The 27861-nt window shown below is 51.1% G+C and overlaps 3 protein-coding genes across 7 annotated transcripts; 2 read left to right on the forward strand and 1 right to left on the reverse strand.

Annotated features, from left to right (window-relative positions):
• Positions 1 to 596: 596 nt before the first annotated feature.
• LOC310886269 (uncharacterized protein) lies at positions 597 to 20133 on the reverse strand. Its single transcript, XM_083810622.1, has 17 exons — positions 19730 to 20133; positions 17582 to 17677; positions 17140 to 17367; positions 16949 to 16971; positions 16273 to 16388; positions 15252 to 15311; positions 14503 to 15010; positions 7932 to 8071; positions 6170 to 6517; positions 5280 to 5561; positions 4638 to 4742; positions 4259 to 4279; positions 3591 to 3611; positions 2949 to 2969; positions 2484 to 2504; positions 1965 to 1997; positions 597 to 1513 (listed from the first exon to the last, which is right to left on the reverse strand). Exons 1-17 carry the CDS (start codon positions 19997 to 19999, stop codon positions 996 to 998), a joined length of 2811 nt encoding a protein of 936 aa, XP_083666748.1. The 5' UTR covers positions 20000 to 20133; the 3' UTR covers positions 597 to 995.
• LOC310886371 (E3 ubiquitin-protein ligase TRIM7-like) lies at positions 8087 to 12256 on the forward strand. Its single transcript, XM_083810883.1, has 4 exons — positions 8087 to 8231; positions 9078 to 9366; positions 9499 to 9573; positions 10233 to 12256. The coding sequence occupies exons 3-4, from the start codon at positions 9501 to 9503 to the stop codon at positions 10751 to 10753; spliced, it is 594 nt and encodes a 197-aa protein (XP_083667009.1). The 5' UTR covers positions 8087 to 8231; positions 9078 to 9366; positions 9499 to 9500; the 3' UTR covers positions 10754 to 12256.
• Positions 18857 to 27500, forward strand: LOC310886350 (butyrophilin subfamily 1 member A1-like). 5 transcript variants are annotated; one of them, XM_083810844.1, is made up of 8 exons: positions 18857 to 19258; positions 20858 to 20920; positions 21015 to 21104; positions 21947 to 22294; positions 22502 to 22780; positions 23211 to 23309; positions 24365 to 24397; positions 25753 to 27500. In XM_083810844.1, exons 3-8 carry the CDS (start codon positions 21032 to 21034, stop codon positions 26271 to 26273), a joined length of 1353 nt encoding a protein of 450 aa, XP_083666970.1. In that variant the 5' UTR covers positions 18857 to 19258; positions 20858 to 20920; positions 21015 to 21031; the 3' UTR covers positions 26274 to 27500. The 5 variants fall into 5 exon arrangements, with proteins under 5 accessions (XP_083666970.1, XP_083666971.1, XP_083666973.1 ...); XM_083810845.1 differs by lacking the exon at positions 18857 to 19258 and having other exon boundaries at positions 20546 to 20920; positions 25753 to 26234; positions 26751 to 27500; XM_083810847.1 differs by lacking the exon at positions 18857 to 19258 and having other exon boundaries at positions 20546 to 20920; positions 22574 to 22780.
• The last annotated feature ends 361 nt before the right edge of the window (positions 27501 to 27861 follow it).

Consider the following 27861-nt stretch of genomic DNA (forward strand, 5'->3'; position numbering starts at 1 on the left):
TGGGTGAGGAATGTGCTAGCAAGACCTTGCAGTCTTGTGTTTTGGTGAAGGATGAGGATGACATAGCAATTTGCAGGAAGGACACAAGGGTTGGTGAGAGGTTGGTAACTATGAAAACACCTGAGTATGGTCAAGAGGGTATCAGGTCTTCTCCGTCCCAAAAGGCGGCCCAGCTGAGGTGCATTTACACTAATGCACACAGTATGGGTAACAAACAGGAGGAGCTGGAGGCCACCGTGCTAGTAGGAAACTATGATATAGTTGCCATCATGGAAACCTGGTGGGATGATTCCCATGACTGGAGCGTGGCTGTTGATGGTTACAAACTGTTCAGAAGGGATAGGTGAGGAAGGAGGGGAGGTGGAGTTGCCTTCTATGTTAGGAAGTGGATAGATGAGCTAGTCGCCTGGACTTGTGCTGTGGCCAGGGGACTGCACAAACACGGCCTGGACAAGTTCTACTGGTGTGCTTTCGTAGCCTTCTGCAGGGTGAGGTGACTCGTGTCTCAGAAGTGTCTGCAACTTCCCCCTGGCTAAAGGATGTGGATGCAATAGCTGCAGGCACAGACATCTAGTGCTGACTCACACATAGACAAATCCCGCTAAAATAACTTTATTCTGTACTTTTTACAAACAGTCCCTGCTGAGGGAGTGTCTCTTTTCAGTGGAAGTGTTGCTCAACAGGTAGAGAAAGAGGATGAAAGGCCAGAGTTACAAGCTGCAATCAGGGAAAGTCATCTTGTATAAAGGATTCTGTCTTCCCCATGAGAGAGGTGCAGCCCTGGGTCCACAGAGGTAACACAATCTCCACCCTTGGAGACACTAAATTCGTCTGAACAAAGCCCAAAGCTACCTAAAGTACCTTTGAAGTTAGCTCTGCTGTGAGCAGGAGATTGCAGTGGAAACCTCTACAAGTTCCTTCCAACCTCCATCTTGCTATGAGTCTATGAACTATGGCAGTGCCATATGAAGCCTTCTCTTTCTCCCTTCCCTTCATCAGGGACACATTTTGAGCCACGTACCAGGACCCAGCCAGACCCACGGGTGGACTCTGAACCCATCGAATGATGTCAGTGGAAATGTGAAGATAGGATTCTTCTCATCAACACTGAAAAACGCCACCCGGCCCACTTCATAATCCAGAGAGACCCGGACCCGTGTGGGAGCCTGGCTTTCATGAAGGAGAGTGTGCTCAGGGGACGTGAAAGCTTCGAACCGCCCTGCCCAGTTCCCCACTGCCCAGATGCCCTCCTCTGGGCTGAACTGAATCTCGCCCTTCCTCTTCACATCTTCTCGAGAGACCCCTACGGCCCACCCTCCTCCATCCTCCACCTCCACCTCCCAGTAGTATCTCCCCGAGGTGTAGCCCTCGCAGCCCAGCACGCAGCGCCACGAGTCAAATCTCTGAGGGAGGCTGGGGATGTTCTGCAGCTTGTCCGCTCGCTTCACGCTCTTGCAGTCATCAGACAGGACAAGGTCGCAGTGGGCTGTGTCTGAATCCAGAACCACCATCACTGTGGGACAGAGGGAGTCAACACGTCAGGGCAGAGCTCGCCCCGGGAGAGGCCTTTGCTGAGGCTGCCTCAGGAAGAAGAAAAAGGGTGCAGGCGACAGTTGGCTGGCTGTGGTATGGGAAGATGCACAAGCGATGGCATTAGGATGAGGAGCAGAAAATGAACCAGAGAGATGACCCTGAGCACACAGGGAAGAGGACCATCAGCACACCTCCAGGCTGAAGAAGTCCTTGCGTCTCTAAAGCATGGCCAGCGCTGCTCAGTAAGGACCAGGACCCTTCAGATTTGTCTGAGAGTGGGGCATGCACCAAGTGAGTGAGGGGACTGAGTGCTGCACTGCAAAGTAAGCATCCCTGGTGCCACCAGCGTCACTGCAGGAGGGGAGCCATCAGGAAGAGAAAGAAAAGCAGGGAAGATGATTCAGCCCCCTGGAAGACAGAACTTCAATTACCATTTTCAATAGGCACTGAGTATCTTCTCCATTCTTAAAACAAAAACAAAAGACAAAAACAAAAACAAACAAAAGAAAAATACAAATGAGAAGTAATCTGAACACACTCGTGGTACTGGAATAGCTCAACATAATGATATGCCGGTGTAATTGCACATTTCCTGAATTGTAGCTGTATTTGTAAAAGTCATCTCAGTGTGTGTAATTTCAAAACTTCAATGTCTAGTTATGTGGAAGTGCTTCATACATTTTGATAAATATAATCCCTTTGCCTGGCCTCACACACATACTTGTGCTCTGTTTGTACTTTGTAAAATGAAAGCAATTTTTTCTTGGTATAGAAAAGTAACTTAAAAACACATACGGTGCAAAGGAAAATAATGTTTCTGAAATGAGTTCAGGATTTGCCACCTCTTCCTTTCCCAAAAGAAAAAAACAAAACCAGGCCATAAATGCAACACCCAAATGAGAAAATGACCCAAGAAAAGTCTCTTACTAAGGAAGGAGAATGATACTCACCAAGCTCCTCAGCTTGTCTCTCTGCAAAACAAAATAAATCAGCACAAACGGGTTGTGGGATGTCAGTTTGGATATCACCTCTTCTGCAACCACCTGCCTGTGCAGGAGGCTGTACTTCTGCCGACCCCAGCAATGCAAAGCCCTCGGCGGGTGACGGTGCAGGTCCTGCTTCAGCCCGGGGCAGGGAGAGGTCCCTGAGAGGTCCCTCTCCGGCCAGGGGATGCATCCCACAGCGCTGCCATCAGCTCATGGTGTGTGCAGGGAGCCCCTGGCACGCTCACCCTGCCACTGTTGTCAGCCACATCCCGACCCCACATACCATTTTCAATCATCTTTCATTTTTGGGGTCTTAAATTCCCTCACTCTCTCTTTTCCCCACACTCTCAGTTGCTCTTAGGTTCACTTCACGTCTTAAAAATATACAGTCAGTAAGAAGTCCTTTTTAAGGAACAGAAAAAGACTCACCGATTTCAGCAGCACGGTCCCCTAAACCGCAAACAGAAGCACATCCCAGTTACTCTTTCCGATCACTTCCCTGGGATCCCAGCTAAGGGGCTGCATAGGTGAAGGGAGCTGTGCTGAAGAGGCAGGTGCATGGATTTGTTCTCTCCTCGCAAGGACTCCTAATTCCCCACTGAGCCGAACTGTATTTCTTTTCCCTATTGAACTGCGATGGCACCACTTTAGCAATGAGCAAGAGCTCAGTTTTAATAGCCAAAGGACTATTTATTGGTAATGTGCTGAAAACAAACAAACATATATTTATATTCCCTCTTCAAATGTTTTCTTATTTTTTAATTCCTTGGTAATCAAACCATCCTCCTCTTGATAACAAAACTCTCAAGGGCTTATGTTTCCATAGTCTTCCCTTAAAAAGCACAAACTTTTCAGTGCTACTTTACTGCTTAAGTTAAAATGAGGGTGTTAAAAAGCACTGACAGTCGCTGAGGAAGAAAATTCCTACAATTTAATAGAATGAATATTCATATTATTGGGTGGTTGGGGGAGTAAAGTCTTTGCCTAAAAGGAACATTTGGACATAACGACAGGGTGAATAACAAGTTTTTGCAGAGGATTTCACCAGGGAAGACAGGGAGTGAGACTTACGCAGTGCTGCTGCTTGCATTGCTGAAAAGCAAAACCAGAAAAGTGCATTACCACCAAAGTCAATTCCTTTTTCACTGATACACCTGTTGGGGCAGGGAGCGGCCTAAAATTGTTTCATGGTGGAAAAGCTGCAGCCCAAGAACTCCTCCAGGTCCCTAGGGCAGAGGCCATTGCTGCATTGCTGGACACCAGCAGGTTTGCATGGGCAGGGGAGGAGCAGGGGTGAAATTTCACTCATTGCTGTGATGCTGTGTTATCATTCTGTTCCTACAAGTTTTTTTGTTTTTTTGTTTCTTTTTTGTTTTGTTTTATTTTTTGTTTTAGTGCTGAGACAAAGCTGTGCTCCTACAACATGAAATGTATGATCCCCAAGAGCTTCCACTAGCATTGGGAAGAACCTGGAGAGCCCTTTGCAAAGCAAAGATCTCTGTTGATACAATATCTGTTCATGCTCTTTTTGGTTCCGCCATGATTTTTCTTAAAATTACAACACCATTTCACAGCTTTGTAGTTTCATCATTCCAGAAATTAGTTTCATAATTTTCTACAGCTGCTAGGCAACCCATTTGCCTCCACCACTACTACCCCTAAAATATGTCCCATCAAGTCTTCAATTGAAGGGAATTCTCCCATTTTCCAATTTCTGGAAAACAGAAAGTGAAGCTTACCTATTTTTTTCTCATGCTGTCCTATGAAAGAGAGGAAGAAAGAAACGTCAATCATTTAAAAAATCACCGCTTCCAACGAGCTCTGATTAACTACAGCTGCATTACAACCACACACAAGGCAGCAAGGCAGCGGGGTCTAAAAGTGCTGCAGTGCCTTCGGTGACCCACAGGCTCCCTGCCCCTTCTGCAAGACATCAGGACTTCCATGTCCTTTATCCCTCTGTATGATTTATGTGCTGGGGCACAGCCCAGAGGGGTCACTGAGCTCCAGGCTCAGGACCATCCTCATAGCCCAAACCTACCCACGAGCCAGGACCAGAGGGGCTGAATAAGACGGGTTACAGAGCTCCCAGCCCCAAACACTGTACCAAGACTATACCTTTCATTCTAAACAGATAAACGGCGATGATGACAAGAGTGAACACAGCAACCAGGACCACGCCCAGGCCAATTTTCCAAGGATGGGCATTTTGGAAAAAGGGATCTGAAAAATAAAAGCCTCAAAGGGCTTAGGTTACTCTGCAAGCAGCAAGAGAACACAGATTATTTCCATTTCATACAAACCTATTCCAAGCAGCTCTGAATCTTATCTATATGTATATTTAATCGGTCAATATAGGAGCAGAAAAAGCCTGGGCTAACATAGGTGTTAACAGAAACACTCCAGCAGAGAGCACTGCCATCAGGGGAAGGGTATTGGCCTGCCAGGGAAATAAATTCTCCTAAATTGTTCATCCCCAATATAAGAATGAACCAAAATACAGCTGAAAGCCACGTGATCTTGTGAAAATCTTACCAAATCAGCAGACCAGGATTTTACAGCAGGTGAGATGAAGGTTTCACAAATGCTGCCCAAAGCTACAGGGGGAAGGAAGCTGTTTGCACTGGCAGTATGCAAAATGCACTCGATGCACCTCACACCCGGTGTGTGAGTAATCCTCAAATTTTCTGCTTACAGCACCTCCAAGAGCACCGCTCCCCTGGAAACGTCACCAGGATGACGCTCCTGTCCTCTGCTTACCTGATATGTAGAAAGAGGACTCCTTCTCCTGGCTCTGCAGGGCAGGTCTGACCACACAGGCCAGCTCCTGGCTTGCACTCCTGGTGAGGATGAGGATGCTCTCTGTTGCAAAGAGGCCGCTCTCGTCCTGGGTAATGTTTTCTGAGAGGGAGGGCAGGTGCTGCCCGCGGGGGTCCTGCCACAGCACCTGGGGCTGCGGGAACCAGCCGGCCGAGCGGCACGCCACGCGGATGCCCCCGTCCTGGTAGCGCTCCAGCACGATGCGTGGAGCAGAGCCGCCGGCTGCAGGGAAACAGAGAACCCGGGTTATTGTGTGGATGGAGCTGTTCCACGGGATGCCAGGTCTGGGGGGAATAATGGGGTCTGCTTGATCCTCTACTGGCAAGAAGGGATGAGCCTCAACACAGGCAAATGCGTATTTTATTCAGGGCCATAGCAGCAGTTTAACCAGTATCACCAGCTGTCAGAGAGATGCACAGAGACCCCTCTTGCAGTCTTTTTCATATTACCCAAAACTCTGTCCTGGAAGCTGCCACTTCAACAAAACAACCCTTAGGCCTGAATATTAAAATATAAAAGCATTAAACAAGGCGTTCCTACTTTATTATCTGCTGACTTTTTTTTTCTACACCCACTTATATTAAGAAAATAAGATCAAGAACACTTGGGACGTATCTCATGAGCTCTTTACAGCTGCTCAGTGGACAGTTTTACATCCCTGAGACAACTTGGTTAGCATTATCAACTGTAGCACTCGATGAAGCCCTAAAGCAAGCACCTGCAGTCGCTGCTGGGGTGAAGGACAGGTAAGAAGAGCACTGGCTGCAAGGAAGCAAAGCAGAGGTACCGAGAAGAGCCCCGCAGTGCAGACAGGGACACAGACTACAGACCTGTCACCTTCAGCTCCACCACAGCCTCGTCGTACGCTGAACCACTGTGGACAAAGCAGGTGTAAAGCCCTTTGTCAGACAGCTGGACGCGGAAAATTCTCAAGTCCACGCTGCCATTGGTGAGGCCGTCTTTCAGCAGTTCTGTGCGGCCTTGGTACTGAACCATCTGGTCCCCGTACTGGTCCTGGCCCCCCTTGTAGCGATGCACGAAGGGCGTGAATTGCTCCCGAAACCAGGTCACCTCCATGTCCTGCACGTTCTGCTCCGGGGAGACGTGGCAGGGCAGCACCACGTCCTGGCCAACAGCCATGGCCACAGGGTTAGGGGGTCCCTTGACGCTGAACGAGGCTGGGAGAAAAAGAAGAAATGACCATGAGAGTTTGCTGTGGTGACAGCCTTGAAAAACCAGCGGAGCTGCTCTGTGGCAGGGTAACCACAGCAGGTGAAGCAGGGCACTGGGCAGGAGGGCTGGGAGCAGGACCTGGCCACCACCCCCTGCTCTGCTCTGCCCAAGGTCTTCAAACTCCTGAAAGGATGAGTTGTTCTCAAGGGGACAAGATGCTGCTTGGGGGGAGACAGCAGTTTTGTCCTCTCTCTGTGCTTCTATGCGGCTTTTGCTTGTTTTTTTTTTTTTTTTTTTTTTTTTTTCCCCTGTTCCTTTTCCCTTTAATTAAATTATCCTTATCTCAACCCCTGAGTGGTTTTTTTTTTTTTTTTTTTCTTTCCAGCATACTTTCTTCTCCCTTTTTTTTTTCTAAGGAGGGGGAGTGAGGGAGCGGTTGTGGTGGAGTTCAGCTGCCCAGCGAGGTAAAGCCACCACAGCAGGAGAAAGGAGGTAGTGGCTGGAAGGTGGGTGACTGGAGAAAGCAGACAACTTGTGCACGTACAAAACTCAAACAGTTTTTAAATGATTTTTTGTTCGTGTTCTTTTTCCCTTTATTGAATTGGTTCTGAAAAGGGTTCTGCACAACCTGACCCTGCTCTGTGCTAAACCATTCACAGGGAGTGGCTCAGGAAAGTATTCAGGCTGGAAGCAAGTACCGCAAGGCTCAGCAGGAGCCAGGGGAATCCATACCTGATTGCAGCTCACAAACATGGAAAACCAAACTGTAGGGGATAAAAGCCAGCAGAGAGCACTGGAGGTGGCAGCCGAAGACCATCCTCTTTTCTGGAGCTCAGCCTGGGGATGGAGAAGAAGTTAAGGGAGAAAGGCAGAACAAAAGGGTTACGAGAACAGATTTGAAAGGCAGAATATTATAGGGAATAATTTACTTTTAAAGGGGTTTATTGCTGATTTCAGCACCTTTTTTATAATATCCAGGGAAAAATCTAAGATTAAAATGCCCAAGGTTGAAGTCAATTTTACATCATCAGTCTGACTTTGCCACTTTTTCATTGCATTAAAGGAGATGTTGTAACTTTTCCTATTTTCCCCATGTGGGAAATTTCTACAACTTTTCATACCACTTGGGTACTTTGTGCACAAAGCAGCATGCACCAAGCAGCTATTTGAATATGGAGTTCTTGTTTTTTGTGGTTTTTTTTTTTTTTTTGTTTGGTTTGTTTTTTGCTTTTTTTTAATCCAGCCATGAATAAGAGCTGGGAACATGCAGGATGCCAAGGAGAAATCCAGACTGAGTGCCCATGGGGCTGGAGCTACGCTTCCCCAGCCCAAACTGGGGATGCGATGGGCAGGAGGTCTCAGACCAGAGGGGAACACGACAACAGCAGCCCAAACAGCCCGCCCTGGCCCCGAGCTTACCTCTCCCTCGGTCCCGGCTTTGCTGGCAAGGGATGAAGCAGACGGGTGGTCTCGTCAGGGAGCAGGAAGCAATTTCTCTGTGCAATCGCAATGAGATGTCACTGCCGGCCTGCTGCCCGTTTCCTCTTGCGCCACCTCCGCTGGAAAATGAAAGTAACCGAGAGATGTGGTCATTTTTTGTCAATGCTTTTGCTCCGGAAACACTCCCTTCCAGACGTGCTCTTCGGCTGCATCCCCATGCCTCAGCTCGGCTTGGCTGGGTCCAGCCCCAGCGTCCCGGAGGCAAGAGCATCCGCGCAGGTGGGGCTGCTCCGGGACCTGCCAAGGGTGACAAGGGACAGGGGGAAGCAAAACACACAGAGGCACAAGCCATACTCACAAACTGCAACGGAGATGATAACATAAAATGAATCCATTCATGCCTATCGGCAGAGTGAGAACAGCTATTCCCAGGACTTTGTTGAAACAGGATGGCAAAGAAAAGGGGGAGGCAATAAACGAAGCATTCAGAGACATAGCCTGGCAGATGCGATAGCAGCAATAATTAAAGCAGCTCTGTAATTCACAATAATTGGGGGGCTAGTTGCAGGCCCTGGGGGGGTTCAGAGGAAGCATGTGAAGGGTGGAGGACTTTTTTTTTTATTATTATTATTATTTTTAATCCAGACCTGAATAAGAGCTGGGAGCATGCAGGATGGCAAGGAGAAACCCGGACTGAGTGCCCGTGGGGCTGGGGCCACGCTTTTCACATTGCTTCTAGGCATGTGAAAAGCTGCCTGGAGAAATGGGAGGTGGGATGCAAAGCCCAGCGCTCATTGTCCCCCACTCCCCTATTTAACAGTAGAGCAATTGAGGCAATGCATGCCCTGAAAATATCTTCCCACATAACCCAAATCTGGGCAAGCCCGTAAGGAGCCAGACCTCTTCCCTCACCAAGCATGCAGCCTGAGCCAGCCATTGATCTGTAGGTGGTGTCCCCAGGACACCCCCAGCACACCAGAGATGAGCGCAGGGCACTGGGCCCAGGAGGGCTCAGAGCAGCCTCTGCCAGCAGCACAGGGGACTCTTATCGCCAACCCGCAGCTGGCCGAAGGGAGGGGAGATATGGCAATTCCTGTGATGCGGTAACTGCGTCTCCACAAACAGGACAGGGGCACTGCAGGAGCGCCGGGAGGGAACTCCGGAAGGCAGAAGAGCAAAACGAGTGTTAGATGAGGTCACGTAACCACTGGCAGCTCCTGCAGGCTGCAGGGAGCAGACGGTGCCGGACGCCCAGCGGTGCTCTCCCGGCCATCCAGCTCCTCCGGGGTTCGACCCACTCACTCGAACGAGGTGGAAACGCTGCAAGTCCAGTCCAGCCAAGATCTGCTGGGGTCAAGGGAGTGGAGAGCAGACTGAAGATGTTCAGACCCATCTGAAACCTACCTTCCCACAGGTGAGTGCCAGCTGTGACTTCTTCATCACTCCCTCTGCATCTAGGGAACAGATCATCTTCACGTGGTCTCCATGTCTTGCAATTTCCCCTTTCGGCAAGGAATACATCTCTCTTTCTGCTACTTTTCTGCAGGAATGTTGGTGTCCAGTATGGAGGTAGAAGAGATGGAGACCCTGGCCAATGAGGTAGAGGAGAGGAGTGGAAGAGGTGAGTTTTTAGAGGGTAACTGCCGTGTTTGGGAGAAAATTGTACCCTGCTTCTTCTGTGGAGGAGCCAGTTAGGGTCGAAGCACCTGGGGCTTGTCCCAGCCAGGACTTGTCATGGGGTTGAGACGTGGTGGCTGCACTGTCCCCAGCTGGATCCCTCTAGCTTATCTGCAGACCCACCACCACCACCAGAGACACCTGAGCTGCCATCCTTGGCTCTCTTCATTGCCCACAGAGACAAAGAGGAATCTGAGGTCAGGGACGATTGGTTCTTGGGGTCAATATCTGTCACAGTGCGTGCTGGTTTGTGCCCCCACATGCCCGTTTCTCTCTTGCATCACCACAGAAACCTGCGCGCAGGCCCAGGTGTCTGCACAGCAGATGTGCACCCCAACACTCAGGTGCATGGTCCTTCAGGAAACCGGGGTCCCCTTGGCCAGGGACCATACAGAAAGTCCAGGAGAGGGCAGGATCAGGGCAGAACTGAGTCTGGGGCAGTCCAGCACAAGGAGAGGGTTCCCACCCCATGCTGGATATCTCCGGGCAGGGGGAAGATACCTTTCCAGTTCTTTCCCCATCCCTCCTCTTGCCGCGGTGGGCACAGCCCTGATGCACCCCCGGGGGCTGCCCGTCCTGAGCGGCTTCTCCTCCCGTCCCCAGCGGATGTGACCCTGGACCCAAACACTGCCAACCCCTTCCTCATCCTGGCTGATGATGGGCGAGACGTGAGGCGCGGGGACACGTGGACGTCGCTGCCCGACAACCCCGAGCGGTTCGACACGGAGCCCTGCGTGCTGGGGGGCCGGGGTTTCACTGCGGGGCAGCACTGCTGGGAGGTGGAGGTGGCCGAGGGGGGCGACTGGTGGGCTGCGGGGGTCGCCCGGGAGTCTGTCAGGAGGAAGGGGGTCCTCAGTTTTACCCCCGAGGAGGGGATCTGGGCCGTGGGGCAGTGGTTTGGACAGTACCACGCTTTTACTGACCCTGACTGGACACCCCTGCACCTTGCCCAGGTGCCCAGGGCCATCCAGGTCTCTTTGGACTTGGTGGGCAGGCAGGTGGCGTTTGCTGATGCTGAAAACGAAGCCCCGATCTTTGCTTTCTGCCTGGCTTCATGTCCTGAGGAGAGGCTACACCCGTGGCTCTGGGTGGGAATGGACTCACGCCTCAGGCTGTGCCCCTGACGTGGAGGATGACCAGAACTGGAAAGATGAATGCCATGGCCTTGGATCACGGTGCCGGGAGCTGGGAGCGTCGTGTGTCCTTGCTGTTTTTTCCTCACACGGTCCCTCTGGCCACTGAATGGGAGAACTGGAAGGTCTTGGAGATGGACACCACCAAAGAAGCTCCTTTGTCCCGCTCGACCCCACAGGAGGACTGCAGCGACAATGGGGGCACGGGGATTTGGGGCACAGAGGAGCTTGGTGCAAGGTGGCCCCAGGGCCAAGATGTGGTGTTGAGTGCCGGGACACAGCAGAGCAGGTCCATGCCAGGCCATGAGAAATGCATCAGGTCCAAACGCCTTAAAAGTTGCCAAGTACCGTGTCTGGCTTTCTTTAATTAAGCTTAATGATTAAGTCAAAAAATAAAAACATATTTGGGTGCTGGGCCTCATGATAACACTTATCTTCTCCATACATCCCAAACTTCTCCCTGCCTTATTTCCAGCTCTCACCGGCATCTGCGTTAGGCATATGCGCTTTCCTTCACATTTCTTACAGCAGAAGACTAGGAAGAGCTGTAGGGACAAGTGAAGGGAAGTGAGCAAGAAACCGTTCAAGGTGTCTGAATCCCATGGGCCAGATAATTCCCATAGATCTGCCAGGCTTGGATCTTCTTCCTCCCCTCCTCTCAGTCTCCTCTTCCTCATCTCCTGTAGAATCTTTCACGTGGTCAAAAACACACAGGCCACTTGTGGACAAAATAGAAAGGATAAGGGAAAGGGAAGGCGGTTCGAAGTGGAAGCATTTTATCTTCCACTCTGCTCCCCTAAAATTTATCTACAAAAACATTTACCAGCTAACGGAGCCTTCGGCCTCCTTGGGACTTTAGCTGCAGTATGTTTCTTTGCAGAAGTTTTGCCATAAAAATAACCTGTTTTCAAGGATGTGAAACTGTAGGGCTAGACTGAGAAAAAAAAAATCCTAATTCTATAACAATAGGGTCAATATTTTTCATCTGAGAAAGATCAGAAAAAGATTTTCTGGGTGCAGAAAAATTTCAGCCTCTCCCAGGAATAACTCAGGAGCAATCTGTTCAGGGAAATCCTACTGCTAGAAACCGATCTATTACACAGTTTCGTTAACAGGAGCAGTCAAGGCTGAGATGTAACAGGAAATTCAACTTTCTTCCTTGTTTGCCAAGAATCTGCTGCTGGGAGCCAAGAAAACACATGAATGTCGGGAAAGGATTGTTAAAGATGCACACACGTCCTCTCCAGCTGCAGCAGCTGCAGCGAGCCCACCTGGCCTTTCCAGAACTTTTATTTTCCTGGAGAATGCAGGAAAATCAGAAAGTTGTTTCCTCTAATCTTTGAAAACTGCTTTTCATTTCCACCCCACCTAAGTTTGCCATGAAATGGTTAATGTTCAGAATCACACCCCTCCCTCCCCCCTTTGCTAGGAGCTGTTTTATTTCTTTTATTTCTATGTCCATACAAAATGACTATTAAATATTAGCCAAGAAAATCTGTGGAGGTTGTCTGACAAGTGCTGACTTAAAGCAGTCCGTATCAGCACTCAGCTGAATCCCACCTGAGGGCTGCAAAGGTGATGGGACATGGGACTAATTTTAAAAGACTAATTAGCTGCAGGTGTACAGCAACCAACACTGTGATGTGGGGTCCGGTCTGTGATTACATCTCACCCAAAAGGATCGTGGCTGGGAAAGAATTACTGATAACTGTCTTGATGATGCATGGCACTAGGGTGGGATTCATGAGCCACAGACCTGTAGGAAAGGGCAGGCGACTCTTCCACAGGATGGGAAATCAAATCCCGGCGAGCTGAGACAGAGGCTTCCAACTTTGAAACATCCAGCTGTGACTTTATTTGAATGTACCTTCTGCCTTCAATCTCTTTTGAGAGTGTGGAAGTTGTTTGAGCCTTGGTCTACCAGCCTGTTGTGCAGACAGCAGCTACATAAGCTTGTTACCACTGGTAAAGCTGGAAAAGGGGAACTCTGGGCACAGATGCTAAAGCAGACAAGTCTCTCCCCATCACCTGCAGGGTCTGGAGGAGCTTAAGTCCTGCTCTGCTTCATGGGCAGAGTTTGAGCTGCCCTCTCCTGCCCTGTGGGACACTGCAGCCTGCACGTGCATGTACTTGGTAGGGAAGGGTGGGAGGGGATGAAGGTAGGGATGAGGGAAGGAACAGCAGAGCCCAGAGTGATGTCAATCCATTCCAGCATCTTCTCCCTTTTCGAGATCTTTTTGGGGCATGGTGTTCAAAGGACATTCTTGTCCCCACAATCAGGGACCTTGTTTTGTCCTCTCTTGCTATCTCCTCCTCTTAGGAGAAGAGGAGGCTGCGGTGGCAGCAAGGCAGGGGCAGCAGTGTTGGTCTCCCTAAGCTACTCCAGTAGCTGGGAAGACTCGCAGCACGGGGTCAGACGGAGTTATCCTGCCTCAGAGCTAGGGGGTGGGCTCACCGACCTCTGGCACTGCACAGGGAGAGGTGACACCCCATTGCACCCAGGCATCTTTGGAACAGAAGTCCAGCAAAGCAACCATCCAAGGAGCCGACCCCAAAAGCAGGGGCAACTCATGCTCCTGGCAGGGCACAGAAGAGGAGCCAATCCTGGGAGGAAAGGACAGGGTCTCCCTGCAGCCTCCCAGCACATCCTCAGCTCCTGCTGCCAAAGATGATGACGTGCCCACGTGGGAAGGAGAGCTCACCTCTGCCAGGGACCATGGCTCTGCGTTTCCACAAGCACATCACGGGGAAAGTGAGAGCCCCCAGCTAGTGAGAAGGCAGCCCGGTGTGAGCGTGGGGAGAGCTGGAAGCAAACCCCACAGCAGCAGTGCTGCCAAATCCAGGTCACCGTGGGCATCTGCAAGCCAGCAGGGCGTCCGACCACAGGGCAGGTACAAGGGGGGTTATTTGTATAACTTTGTTTTATTCGTGATTATTTATATTTTTAGCTTCTACCATGCAACACCATAAATCCCAGCACTGCTACAAATCTGCAAGTCTCTAAACAGCAATTCCTCTAGTTTCTTCCTATACTTCAGCAAATTCCTGGTAGTAGTTCCATGGTTTGGAGAAGATCTAAACCTCTAAATTTTCTTTCCAAAAGCCCCATCACAACCAGGGAAACGAATCAAGTAGTCAAACACACTGAAGAATTATCCAGTACATTAATATGTTGAAAAGCAGTGATTATAATTCAACTGATGAAATTATTTTGAAATGTAAATCCTCTAGCACCTCCCAAAAAAATGAATGTTGACTTGTAGTTTCGTGAGCTAAATCAAAAATCAAATCAGGCCCACCACAGGAACCACGCATGGAGGCTGGCTGGGCTTCAGAGCTAAAGAGCGAGCATCTCCCCATGGCTAGGTGGGCTGCTGAGCAAGTTTGTATCCTCCTTACCCATCTACCTATCTCCTCAAGTAAAAATATATTATCAATAGCTACTCCAATGCCACTGCTATGCCCCTCATCCCCCCTCGAGGCCTCCATAAATGAAATCTCCCCAGAAATTGCCATTCTTCACCAAGAGCCCTTCTCTACTGGAGAAGCCCATGGACCTCTGCTCCAGAGAGGCAATTCCTGCTCTCCACGGGCAGGCAGATGAGTTCAACTGCCTTTGAGGATCACGGTAGGAGGTTTGCTAGTGGGCAGGAGTCCCAAGGGCTAGCGAGATGGGGGTGCAGGAGGCCAGCGTGGCCACAGTACAGCCTCCTCAGAGGACCGCACTTCCTCAGCCTCACAGTTTGAGCTGGAACCCCTTCCCCACCCAGAGCCAGGGGTAGATTCGCTTTCCTGAAAACGTGGCTTGCAGGAAAGTGAAAATTGCAGCCTCGTTGTCTGCATTGACAAATGTCACCCGCCCCTCCGCATGGTTCACACAGACCCGCACCCTGCGGGGGATCATGCTGGGGAGGAAAGGGGTGGGAGTGGGGGAAGTGAGAGCCTGGAACTTCTCCTTGTACCGCCCCACTGCCCAGATCCCCCCCACGGGGTTCACGTCAATCGGTCCCTTCCTCCTCACAGACTCCAGAGCCACCCCCACAGCCCAGCAGGACCCACAGCCCACCTCCACCTCCCAGCACGGTCGCCCTGAATCAAATCCCTCGCAGCCCAGCACGCATGGCCATGGGTCAAACCGCTCCGGGTTGTCAGGCCGGTGTTGCTGTGTGGCTCCCTGCATCACACTCTTCCGATCTTCTGATAAGATGAGCCATGACTGAGCAGTGTCTGGATCCAGAGTCACGTTCACTGCAGAAGAGAGGTCAGGTCAAAGAACTGGGGGTAGAGACCAGTCCTGGGAGGAGTTTCACCATGCTGGGGACAAGTTTGGTCCTGGCTTGGGAGGAAAACAGGCAATACCTTTCTTCCAGAACATGCTGATCTCAAAGTGGAGAGCAGCTCTGCACCCCAAGCCAAGCTACGCAAAGATTCACTGCTCCCCCCCTTTGCAACCAGGGTTAATGTAAAGAGGCTCCCCAGCACAACTCACCTTTTGTGTACAGTCCCTGTGACTCTTCCACTTCCTCCCCCAGAGCAGACGTTGAAGCATCTGAAAGGGAGATGGAGCCCAGAGGTCAACTCTGACATCTGGATAATAATGCCAGTACTGGGAGGTGCTCTGGGGAGACCAGCTCCAGGAAGCAAGCAAGCAGAGATGCTACACCCCTCTTTCCCCAGCACGTGCACTACTTGCTGTGCTCACCTGCTTCCCCAGTTGGAGTAGGAAAGGAGAACCTGAAGCAGCAGGACCAAAAAAGAGTTTGGGGCTACCTAGTATGAAGTGGACACTGACATACCGCAGTACATCCAGGGGGTCACCAGGACGGTTTGGGCTGGACAATATGATGTATGGGGAACCACTGAGAACTGGGTTTGTTCAGCCTTAAGAAAAGTAAAGGCAAGATCTTTTTGATGTCTATAGCTATTTAATGGGACAGCAGGAGCAGGCTCTTCTTGGTGCTGCACAGTGATAAGGACAAGAGGCAGCAAACACAACTTGGAATGTGAAATTCTTGCTAGATGCACTAAAAAAAAAATGTCACTGATAGTGGCCATACACTGGAACAGGGGTACAGAGGAGTTGTGGGATCTTCAGCTTTGGAGATATTCAAAACTCCACTGGAGAAGACACAGATCAGTCCCACCTAGTTGCACCTGCTTTGATCAGGGTGTCAGACTAGATGACCTCCATGGTCCTCTAAGAGACGTCCTCTGCAGCCTAAATTACTCTGCACAATGCCAGAGTCTGCCTGACAGTCTTCCCAATAGTTTCTTTGGGGAAGAGCCTCCCCACTAGGAGAGCATGAGCTGAGACTCACTTGGACATACTGGGACATCTGGGACTTGTTCACATTCTTGACCCACTTCCAACCATGCAGGTCTGGAGTACAGGTCTAGAGCAGGAGGCATAGCAGCATCCAAGCTAGATCTCCCTTCTGCATGGCGTTGCCTACCCCCTCTTTCCACCCCGGGACACTTCTCTGATCTTCCCTGGGGTCCCTTCCTTGTACCTTGGAGTTTTCTTGCCGTCTCTTCTAGCTCAGGAGGTTTTTCTGAGCAGACACCAGGTGCCTTTTCCAGATCGTGGCTCACCCACTCCTTTTCCTGGAATTTTCCCTTCTCGCACCTGGAGATGTACAAGCCACAGCATTTATCTTCCTCCTTCAACTCAATCTCCTGTTAATGCCAGTGGCTAGAGACCTTTTTCTAGCTGAACGGCTCTGATGCTGGATCCGTTACCTCCAGAAAGTTCATTCCAATTCAGCTCTACACAATACAGCAAGAAAAGAGACAGCAGGTCTCATTGGCTAGGCCACTGCTCCGTCCTGATGCTCTAACCGCTGATTTGGTTCCTATTATGAGTGATGGTGTCCTCAGTCACCCTGCCCCTTCAGAGCAAAGCTGCATTTGCTCTGGTCTCTGTGCCTTAGTGTCACTGAACACTGGTCATGGAGAAGACAGCCAGGCTTGCAGCCAGAGATGTTAGAAATGAAATGTCCTCTGCAAGTGCTTCCTCAAGAATTGACCTTGTTGGCAGAGCCATACCCCTTCATCAACTTCTGGAAAACTGAAATATGAACATTTATGGGGCATCCCTGGCATGTGAGGAATCCAGCTTTGTTCTGGGGCAGGAATCTTTGCACCCCCAAAGTCGTATGGTAATATACAGGAGAAAAAGGTACGTACCTGCTCAGAATGTTGCCAGTATCCTAGATGGGAGAAAGACAGAAGCAGCTTAATGCTATTTATCCTGTACACAATCCTCACGTTCCTGTCACACCAGCATCTACATAAAATGAGCCTGCTGTGTGTTTCCAGCCTGCTGGTACCTCAGATGCTGTTTGTTAAGACAGTGCTGGTGTTTCAGTAGACCTCACCTGTGGGAACTCGCATCCTGAGAGCTGAGACTCCTCCTTCTCCCTGATCAGGCCATCCAGATGAAAAATCCTCTTGGACAATTGATCAGCATTTTCCTTCACTCTCGTTTCAATCTGCCTCTCCAGCTCTCCCAACCGAGCCATCAGCAGGCACTCTTGTTCCTCCAGGTATTGCTGCAGCTGCTTGAATTCAGATGCAATCTTCTGCCTCTCTGCTTTTACTTTGTCCTTTATAAGCAGAAACACTCCTCTTAAAGTAGGGTGGGACCACAAAGAGTAATTAAAAGGTGGGATGGGCAGTAGTTAAAAGTATCTTTTACTTTCCTGATGTGCATATTGTGCACCAACAGCTGGACACAGTGATTCCATCTCCAAGGGCCAAGAATCAATTTTTCCCCACCCTTCCCAAATAAACTTCCCTCAGGTAGCCCCGTGCACCTACCAGATAGCCCTGGCAGACCCATCGCTCCTTCTCTTGCTGTTCCTCCAGCTTTCCTCTCTCTCTCCTGAGACTCTCTAGCTCGGACTGGTTTTGCTCCTGGAGGGAGAGAAATCCTTTAGGTGCTCCCCATCACACACGCATATGCCTTGTGTCCAGAAAACAGCTTATTCCCTGGGGTGAACATAAGCAGCCTCTGGCATTGAGTCAGCCTCATTGCCTGCTTGAACAACCAAGAGCATGGCTCTCAAAGCAAAACAGGGCAGCAAAAGGCAATGTCATGTCCCTGCCACCCCACAAGGCAACTCCCCCGGAGTTTAGGGTTCGACATGCATGTTGGGGGCAGGCTAAGTGCAGGCATGGTGCTGTCACGTACCATTTTGCAAGTGTATGGAACTGGGGACTGTAAGGGTATGTGGTAGGAGAGCACCTGCTCCGTTATGGGTATCTGGTCAAGGACCTTTTCAATGCAAAAAGGGGACAATAAGAAAAGCAGGAAGCCATAAGCAAGAACACCCAGAGACACAAACCAGACAGACACACCTAAGAGACAAGGACTGGGAACAAACCTTGTCAGTCACAAACGTATGGGCTGCCCAGAAAGGGCAGGTAAACCGCAAATTAGCAGCTAATGAGGGTGCTGCCCTGAGGGCACAGGGTGCTCACAGGTGTGGGAATGTGCAAACCGATGAGGGAAACTGCAGGGAGAAGGTGAGGAGCAGGCAGAAAAGGATATAAAAGGGGCCAGCTGCATGTACCACTGGGCTGGTTGGTGCACCAGCCTGAGTGGGCCCTGTATGTGATCACTGCAGTCTGTCCTGTCTTCTAATTAAATCCTTTAGTTTATTAAATCTGCATAACCACACTGTCTGTCCTGGGTGCATGTGTGCTAAGGACCAAGTGCCAGTTATTGGGGCAACTGGCATGGGTGGGTTTGGTGCCAGCTGCTGCAGTTAGATGGGGTGTAGGTGCCCCAGGGCTGTGGTGGCAGCTGCTGGTGTGTGTGTGTGTGTATGTGTTGGGGGGGGGGGTCTCAGCCACCAGCACCGGTGTGGGAACAGCGTGTGTCCCCCCAAACCAGCTCACAGGGGGATCAGCATGAGTCCCCAGGCTGGGCGCCAGCTGCTGGGCAGGCAGGGTGCTGGGCCAGTGCTGTGCAGGCGGTGGTGGCCACATCCCTGAGCAAGGACCGTAAGGAAGGGAGAGGCTGTGCGTGGGATTCCTGCCTCTTACCGTGGGAATGGGGGGAAGGATGTGCTGGCTGCTACGCATTTTGCTCCTCCTTCAAAGAAAATAAGCAACTTCTGTGCAGTCCTAGTCTCCTACTAGAGGAAGTTTGGACTCACAGTGAAGCTGTGCTTCTGCACAAATCCTGGATGTCTAAGGAACACTACAGAGGAAAGAGATATCTAAACTTAAATAATCATATAGATTTAGTAATTGCAGCAACAGCTTTGTGGGAGGAAGACAGCCAAATGCAAAGCACAGAGCGATAAAAAATTCCCTTGGAGTGAGAAGCCGTAAATCAATAGAATATTAAAGGCTTGTTAAAACCACTGTTACCATCCTGGTCTGGGAGACAGCAACACGCCGAGGGGCACCCGAGAGCCCCCTGGGGCAGCAAATCGTAACATCGTATATGCCAGAGTCCTGAGGACAGGCTCCCATTATGAAAGCTTGGTAAGTGTTTAGAGAAGGTCGAAAGAAGTGAAAAGAGAAGGTGCAGTCACAGGGTGAACTCCTTGCAGGGAGCGTGGCCTTTTGCCGACAGACCGCAAAGCTCGGAGGCGCGCAGATGTACAATCATAATTTGCAAGCGATGCGTGAGAAAGCTGTGAGCAGAACCCCGCAATGGCCGAGGTTGGGGGGGAGGACCTCTGGAGATTACCCGGTCCAACCCTTGTGCCGAGCAGGACCACCTAGCTCAGGAGGGCGTCCAGGCGGGTTTTGGGCATCTCCCGAGGAGGCTCCCCAGCCTCCCTGGGCGAGAACCACGAAGCCCACGGACCGACCCCCGGCCGCACGGGCTCTGACAGAGCCCGGGCCCCAAAGCGGTTACCGGAGGGCTCGGGGCGCTCTCCCCGGAGGCGGAAGGCGGCCAGGCAGCAGCCCCCGGAGGCCGCCCCGGCCCCCCCCCCCCCCCCCCCTCACCTGGCGGGGCGCCGCGGGCCGGCCGAGCCGCCTCAGCCCGGCCGCGATGTTGCCCAGCTGCCGGTTGGGCCGCAGGCTCCGGCCGGGCAGAGCCCGCCGGCACTGGGGGCAGGAGGGGGCCTCGGCCGCCCGCGCCCAGCACAGGCCGATGCAGGCCCGGCAGAAGTTGTGCCCGCAGTCCAACATCACCGGGCTGCGGAACAGATCCAAGCAGATGGCGCAGGTCGCCTCCTCCCGGAGCTCCGCCGCCGCCTCGCCGCCGGCAGCCATGGCCGCGGGGCCGGGGGGGCGGCTCCCGGCCGCGGCTCTGGGGCTCTTTCGCTTTCGGAACCGGGCCGGGAGCCCGGGGCGGCGGCGGCGCCTCACGGCTGCGAGATCCCGACGGCTGTGGGACCCCCCCGTGCCTTCGGGACCCCCCCGTGCCTTCGGGACCCCCCCCCCCGTGCCTTCGGGACCCCCCCGTGCCTTCGGGACCCCCCCGGTGACTTCGGGCCCCCCCCCCCCCGTGCCTTCGGGACCCCCCCGTGCCTTCGGGCCCCCCCCCCCCGTGCCTTCGGGACCCCCCCGTGCCTTCGGGCCCCCCCCCCCCGTGCCTTCGGGACCCCCCCGTGCCTTCGGGCCCCCCCCCCCCGTGCCTTCGGGACCCCCCCGTGCCTTCGGGACCCCCCCCTGTGCCTTCGGGACCCCCCCCCCGTGCCTTCGGGACCCCCCCCTGCCTTCGGGACCCCCCCCTGTGCCTTCGGGACCCCCCCCCCCGTGACTTCGGGACCCCCCCCTGCCTTCGGGACCCCCCCCTGTGCCTTCGGGACCCCCCCCCGTCACTTCGGGACCCCCCCGGTGACTTCGGGACCCCCCCGTGCCTTCGGGACCCTCCTGTCGCTTCGGGACCCCCCTCGCGGCTTCGGGACGCAGGGCAGCAGTGGGCAGGTGCAGGCCCCCCCCCCCCCGGAGCTGCAGGTGCCCCCGTGGCCGTGGGGCTCCTCGGGGGGCTCTGGGGCACCACCGGCACCCGCCCAGGCTGCGGGACCCCAAGTGGCTGCGAAGCCAGGAGGGGGAACGCAGCCCCCAGCTCTCCTTCCAGCCTGCCCTGATTTGAACTGAAGATTAAAGGAAAGTGTTTTGATCTAGCTCGCTGTAACCCAGAAGCAGCCCAGCTGTCCTGAGCAAGATTTTCCTCCGTCGGTCACCCAGGTAACACTTTTCAACACCCTTTCCTACAGACTGTCTCCCGTTTTTTGTGTTCCTTCTACACCTGAGTTACTCCTGCCCTTTTCCTCCTTTGTAGGTCATACGTTTGCAGAGATGCATTTTCTTTCGTTTTTCCATTACTTTGTTACGTGCGTCACGATGCTCCTCATTCACAAGCCAGAGGCAGGTAGGACTCTCTGCCCATTTCGGATCAGCTTTGTGCTTCCCCCACTGGGTCCTGCTTCCCACCCGATGCGGTGGCTCAGGCTCCTATGGAAAGATTGCTCTCAGCCCAGATTAACTCCAGGACTAAATCTTTGGCTCGCTTTTTGATGTGCCTCCCGATTTATTTTGAGCTCAGGCAGGTGGCTGGATATATTCAAGTGTCAGAAGTGCCAAGAGTATTTGCATGAGTCTGCATGCGTGTCAGGGATGTTTTGTAAGGGATTAAAGTTATTAAAACTGGTTTCCTTGCCTCTTCAATCAGCTCCTTCTTCCACCAACCAGATGCTTGCACCACTTGTCTATATGCAGTGGTCAGGCCAGGTGGGAGAGTGAGTTACTGAGCCAAAAGCCTTTCACTGAAACAGCTTATCACCTCCCCAGTAAAACCAGGGCAGGCATACAAGCAAAACTGTCCCAGTGTCTTCCAAATATCTTCCATGCCAGGGGTCAATCTCTTTGTTTTAATCCACAAGAGTGTGGAGGTCAGGACAGTGTTGTGTTCCTGGACGGTCACAAAAGAGCAAAACCCTGCTGAGATGCTGGGTGAGGTGGCACAGGTTTCCTCAGTGGGGGACTTAACCACAGGCCCCTCCTGAATCCATGAATCTCAGGTGGTCAGTGAGTCCATAGTGGCTAACGTAGAGGGTCCAGCCCTGCATTCTGTAACATCTCCCCCCGTACCTCCTCTTAGCTCATGGTTTGCATCTGCATAAAGAAAGCCGCATGCACCTGCACCCAGCCTCCTTGGAGGTTTGCTTCTAATTAAACTTTTCTCTCCCCCTCCGCCCCGGTGCCGTTCCCCAGATGGGTTTGCAGTGCCAGCATCCAGTCACCCTGTCCTTGCTGCTGTGGGGGGGGCTGCTGTGCTGCCCTGCTGCCTTCACCTGGGGGCGAGCGCTCGGCCCTCAGAGGTGAGCTGGCTCCGGATGCCGCGCTCGTCACTTGTGCATCACTACTGCGAGCAGAAGGGCCAGGACAAGGAGCAGACTCCAGAGTACCGAGGCAGGACAGAACTGCTGATGCACCGCATCCGCCAGGGCTGCATGGATTTGAGACTTTCTGCTGTCCGACCCTCTGATGAGGGGCAGTACACCTGCGTGGTTCGTAGTGGCATCAGCGACAAAGAAGCTCGGCTGGAACTGAGGGTGACAGGTTCGTCAGGCACGTGTGCTTCTGAAATCTAAAGGCTATCCGTAGGTTAATACTGGCTTGGAATAAGGTGGAAAAGCTTATTCTTCTAGTCTGCCCTGCACAAAATAGTTGCAACTCCCCATTGATGGTTTCTGGAATCTAAAAGTAGATCTTAGATTTTGAAAACATGCATAGCTTAACCCAATTTTTCTTTTAATGTCATCCTAGCCATGGGGTCTGCTCCTCGTATCTCCATGGAGAATATCCAAGGAGGCATCAGAATTGTGTGTCGATCATCAGGTTGGTACCCAGAGCCCCAGGTCCTGTGGAGAGATTCCAGCCATCAGCACATACCTTCAGAGACTGAAAACCGATCCCGGGACGCAAGGGGCCTTTTTGAAGCACAGAGCACCCTCCTTGTCATGGGAAGTACTCCAAAGGACTTGTCCTGTGTGGTGAGGAACACGTACCTCAACGAAGAAAAGGAAACTGCTTTTCAAATGTCAGGTTAGTTGCCCCAGTGCAGGTATGGTGAGACTGGAGGAAAGCTGGGTTTCTGAACGGGTTGATGCCCTGGATCCTCTTGTCTGGAATTTCATGTTTTGGAAGGGGAGAAAGAGGTTTAATTGGTTCCTTTTTGCTGTGCAAAGCAAAAATATCAACGCTTTGGCACCTGAATAATTCCAGCATTTTGGTGAGAAATATAACAATTTAAATTTAAATTCAGCTCTCTTCTGGTGCAAGACGTGTCTTTGCATTGTGGGGCCATTGCAAGTTAAAAAGTGGAACAGTTTTTGTACGTTTACCTTGGTGTACCGTAAACAGGATCTCCTGTTTGCTTTGATATGTACTACGATCTGCTAGTGATAGGCTTGCAGCCATCCCTCTTACTGTTTCCAGAAAAAAAATGTAAACTTGGGATTTTTTTTGTTCCTAGACTTTTTACAAGGAGCCTATCCAGGCGTGGTTGTTCCAGGTGTGATCCTGACAGTGTTTGGTGTCATTGGCTTCATTGCTTATCTGTTGAAGATCAAAGGTAAAAGTTTCCCCAAGTTGCAAGAGAGGAGAATTTGGGTTATTGCAAAGAAACTGCCCTTTAGCAAACACGTCCAGGTAGGGTGAGCAGGATCACGGGCTGCTCATTGTCAAGTGGAGGAAAATGCTGAATGGAGGAGACAGGAAGTGAGCTTTCTTTTCTTGGATGCATGAAACTCGTGGAGTGGAAAAAGTGAAAGGGAAAAATAGGGACGAGAACAAAGAAAACAAGAGATGTACAGCTAAATTTTATCTGATACTCCTCTGCTAGTCTCTGCAGTATCTCCCTCCATTTCATAGAATCACAGAATCATTCATGTTGGAAAAGACCTCCAAGATCCTCTAGTCCAACCTTTAACCTAGTATTAAAGTCCACCACTAGACCATGCTACGAAGTTCTGCATCTACACATTTCTTGAAAACTTCAGGGATGGTGACTCAGCCACTTCCCTGGGCAGCCTGTTCCAGTGCTACACAGCCTTTTTGGTAAAGAAATGTCTCCTAATATACAACCTAAACCTCCCCTGACACAACTTGAAGCCATTTCTCTTCACCTTATCACTTGGTGCTTGGGAGAAGAGCCCGATCCCCACCTTGCTATAGCCTCTTTTAAGGCAATTGTAGAGTGTCTCACCAGGTTTACACGCGCTCTGGAGGAAATACTACTAATTTAGTGACTCAGAGAAGAGATGAATGCAGAAGCTAGGCTCTCCTCTCTTCTCGTGCATATATTTTACTGCCCTGAATTTAGTGGAGTTTGATCACAGATGCCCATTGTAAGAAACAGGAACTATAAATAGCTCTGTGTGTTTGTTTTTGCTGCAGTGTAACTTGTTTTTCTGGAGAGACAAAGTCTGGTCAGGGTAATTCAAGAGGCAAGGAGGAAATGCATATGGATAGAGAGGTAAATTCAGTGTGTAGCCCAAGACAATCTGAATCCACCTGTTGCCTTATAGTTGCCCACTGATTTGGTGACATAGCTATAAACTAGTCCAGAGGAAACCAAGTTGTGTTTGTGTCACTTCTCATTTGAATCTTTTTTTTTTTAATTTTTAGGGTGGAGGAGATTTGCAGACAAACTAGGAAAAGGTAATTCAAGAGCATCTTCAAGAGCAGCCCCTGTTACACTGGTTCAAAAACCACAATCCCAATTTCCCTGCCCAACTCTCCTCATCTTTTGCTTTACTCCTCCCCACCAGCTGCAGAGGGAAGACTCATGGCTCAAAGAATAGGATGGCTGAACTCTATCTAATTTCCAAGTGCCCATGAGAAGGGAATAAAAAAAAAAAGTCAAGAGAATAAGAGTTTGGGAGACAGTGGGATGAAAACATAGCCTTGGGAGTTCTGCACAGGCAAAGAGAGATGGTTGGGAGCCAGAATAGGAAATGGTGGATGCAGATACAAGCAGTTTTACCTACTGCAAGGTATCACAGAGGCGAAAAAGGGGAAGAAAGTAGACCCAAAGTGAGAATGGGTAGACAGGTGTGATTGTACTTTGGTTTATGTAAAAGAGCCAGGGGTGGTTCGGTTATGGGGTTCTAAGATCCATTTGCAGCGCTAAAATGCAGCATTGATCCAAGCCCTCAAAGTCCATCCTCGAGTTCCTCTTTTTCTAGCAGAGATGATTATACATTGATTATGGGATGGCCCTTCTTCCCCCAAGTAATCTGCCCAACCAGAAGCCCAACCGGGGAGGGAGGCTTTTGTTCGTCTCTCCTCTCAGTGGGTCAACATTTCCTTGCCCCCTCTTCTTCTTGCTGTGCACTTTTCCTTTATCTTCCTCTCTTTGTCTTTTCTTGCTTGTTCTTGCTTCTAGCTTGTCATTCAGGAGGTGCTCAGTGTTGGACATCCTTCCTGGCCAAGGCAGCTGGATTGTGAGTTTCTCACCTGTTTCTCACCCAGCTAAATGACTGTCACAGCGATACTCATGTTGCTCACACTCTTCTCTTTGCTCTTCTGTCTCACAGAGAAACAGAAACTTGACCACAGAATTGAGCAATCTTAACCTTCTGAATAAATGGTATCTCCTGCGCCTCTCCCAGCTTTAATTGCATTCCTTCTTTCCACTTTTCACCATTTACCCTCTTTCTTTCAGCATCCACTGGGTCAAGTGTACAACCTCCTGGTCTCCTTTCTGTTCTTCTATCATGACCAGCGATGCTGTTTATGTTGTCAAACTTCAGTTTTCTGGGAAAACGCGAGGTGGAGGAGAAATGACCTCTCTGATACCCAGTCCCCTGAGTGCTGTTCAGCACAGACAGTGCAGTGACAGAAAGAGAATGACCTCACTGTCATTTTGCTACGGGTCAGATTCTTCTTCCCGGACTGGGTGCATCCTAGCAGCAGGGTTCATTCCCTGGTGGGGTTCATCCCCACCACTGCCACCACCCCCAACCCAATCTCCACCCTAAGCCACTGATCAGGTCTCTCTCTCTCTCTCCTAGCAAACCTGACTCTGGATCCAGACACAGCTCACCCCTGGCTGCTCCTCTCAAAGGATGGTAAAGGCGTGAGATGGGGAGCAGTGTGGCAAAAGCGGCCTGAAGGACCTGAGAGGTTTGATACATGGTGTTGTGTGCTGGGCTACGAGGGCTTCACTTCTGGGCAGCACACCTGGGAGGTCACCGTGGACAGTGCAAAGAGCTGGGGCGTGGGCCTCGCCAGGGCCTCTCTGCAGAGGAAGGGACGGATCCCACTCAGCCCCCAGGAGGGGCTCTGGGCTGTGGTGAAGCTGGACAAAGTTTTTCGGGCTCTGACATCCCCTGAATGCACCCCACTGCCACTGACCTGCATCCCAAGAAGGATTCGCATTTCTCTGGATTATGAAAAGGGTCAAGTAGCCTTTTCAAATGCTGATACGGATGTCCCCATCTTCACTTTCCTGCCAGCCTCGTTCAAGGGAGAGAGAATCCACCTTTGGCTCTGGGTATGGGATAAAAAATCCTGGCTCAGGTTGTCTCCCTGAAGCACGGCCCTTAGAGAACCTGTATTAGTTTAGCCTTGCCTCTACATTTCTGAAGACTTCCTACTGAATTAATTTGTGAACTGGAGGGTCAATGTTTTAGGATGGCTTTGTCAAACAGCAGGCTAACAGGCGAGCAGGGGTTGAAAGGTGATGGAGAGCTTAGAGAAAGGGTTTCCCTCTTGGGAGGGCAGTAGTCCATGCTGAGCCTTGCTTGCAGTGCTATTCATTGTGTGACAGCTGGGTGGTCCCAAAGCAATTCCTACTGGCTGGAGCTTGCTTTTTGGAGGTGCACAGACTATGTGTTTCTATGAATGGAAAGAGATGATGAGAAAGCTTGAGCTTCATGCACAGCTGTACACCTCCATGACATTTTAGGCCAGGCTCTCGTCTTTCGGCACACAACAGCAAGATTACGATTTATGGTCTGTCCCTTCCAAGGCTCAGATGGCTCTCAGGTGTTCCTTTCCGTCTTTCCAGCTAGGTGTATGGTGCAATGCAAGAGTGACATCTTGACTCCTGAGTGAAGAGTGCTGAACTAAAACTCCAGGCAGCCCCAGAGAGACCAGAACTCAGAGTTCCATGACCACCACTCAGCAACTTTGCCTTGGTTTTGCAGCTTGTTGGAAATATCCTGTGCCAGAATAACCAGCAACCTCAGGACGTGGTGGCTCCACACATCCCTTTTTTCCAGCAGTTCAGCTGTTGTCTGAGGTCAACCTGCCACAGTCCTTTTTGGCACTACTCAACATGGAGCTTGAAGAAGTCTTGTGAGAAACAAAGTTGTGTTTTTGCAATAGAAGGTGTTTTTGCAGTGGAAAATTCCACTAACCTTGCATACTCAGAAATGATTGTGTGGCATAGCACTGGGGAGTATGTTAAGCAGATAAGGGGAAGGTCCCACTGTCCCAAAATAAGGAGGATAGCTAAGGAAAACAGGATGAGCAGTACGAAGTCAGTAAATACAAAAATCATGGACCCTCTAGTCACAAGAGATGTAGGAAAAAAAAGGAAAAGGAGAAATTAACAGTTGGTCAAATCAAATTGTACATATACGGTATAGAAGTGTGTCGAGTAGGTTGTGAACATGTGGTACTCAGCCATTGAGGAAAGAGGGGAGAAATCAGGTGTCGGGTAATAGGGAATATAAGGTTATGATAAAATTTTACTGTGTGCTCCTGCTTGCAGGACTCCTGCCACTGCAATCGCGAATAAAATGGCTTCACAGAAGATCCTGTCTGAAGAAAATTATTGAGATTTTTTTTTTTTTTTCCTCACATTATTTTGCCTCTAGGGTTCAAGAGGAGGCTCGTAGGGCACCCTAGAGTGTCCTTGAAGGCCTCTAGGGCATCCTAAAGGACACTGGGAGTCATTCCGAAGGAGCTAGGGGGCACTGGGTGGGCCTGGTAGACCTGCAGAGGATCTAGAGTGCAAGGGAGGACCACAGGAGGCCTCGAGTGTGCACGAGAGTGCACTAGAGAGCCCTATGAGGCCTCCAGAGGCCTCTAGCTTCCAGGAAGTGTCCGTATTTTGCCTCTAGGGTTCAAGAGAAGGCTTGCAGGGCACCCTGTAGTACCCTGGGAGGCCTCTA

Source organism: Anser anser, assembly GCF_964211835.1.
Source record: "Anser anser genome assembly, chromosome: 25".
Taxonomy (NCBI): Eukaryota; Metazoa; Chordata; class Aves; order Anseriformes; family Anatidae; genus Anser; species Anser anser.

Bases quoted from the DNA above. Each gene is read 5' to 3' on its own strand.
- LOC310886371 (XM_083810883.1), top strand. From the start codon at position 9,501: ATGTTGGTGTCCAGTATGGAGGTAGAAGAGATGGAGACCCTGGCCAAT. The intron at 9,574-10,232 runs GTGAGTTTTTAG...TCCCGTCCCCAG, and splicing joins AGAGGAGAGGAGTGGAAGAG to CGGATGTGACCCTGGACCCA.
- LOC310886269 (XM_083810622.1), bottom strand. From the start codon at position 19,999: ATGGCTGCCGGCGGCGAGGCGGCGGCGGAGCTCCGGGAGGAGGCGACC. The intron at 15,312-16,272 runs GTACAAGGAAGG...TCTCCCTTTCAG, and splicing joins GACGGCAAGAAAACTCCAAG to ATGCTTCAACGTCTGCTCTG. The intron at 4,280-4,637 runs GTATAGTCTTGG...TCTCTTTCATAG, and splicing joins TTATCTGTTTAGAATGAAAG to GACAGCATGAGAAAAAAATA.
- LOC310886350 (XM_083810844.1), top strand. From the start codon at position 21,032: ATGCATTTTCTTTCGTTTTTCCATTACTTTGTTACGTGCGTCACGATG. The intron at 21,105-21,946 runs GTAGGACTCTCT...GCCGTTCCCCAG, and splicing joins CATTCACAAGCCAGAGGCAG to ATGGGTTTGCAGTGCCAGCA. The intron at 22,781-23,210 runs GTTAGTTGCCCC...TTTTGTTCCTAG, and splicing joins AACTGCTTTTCAAATGTCAG to ACTTTTTACAAGGAGCCTAT.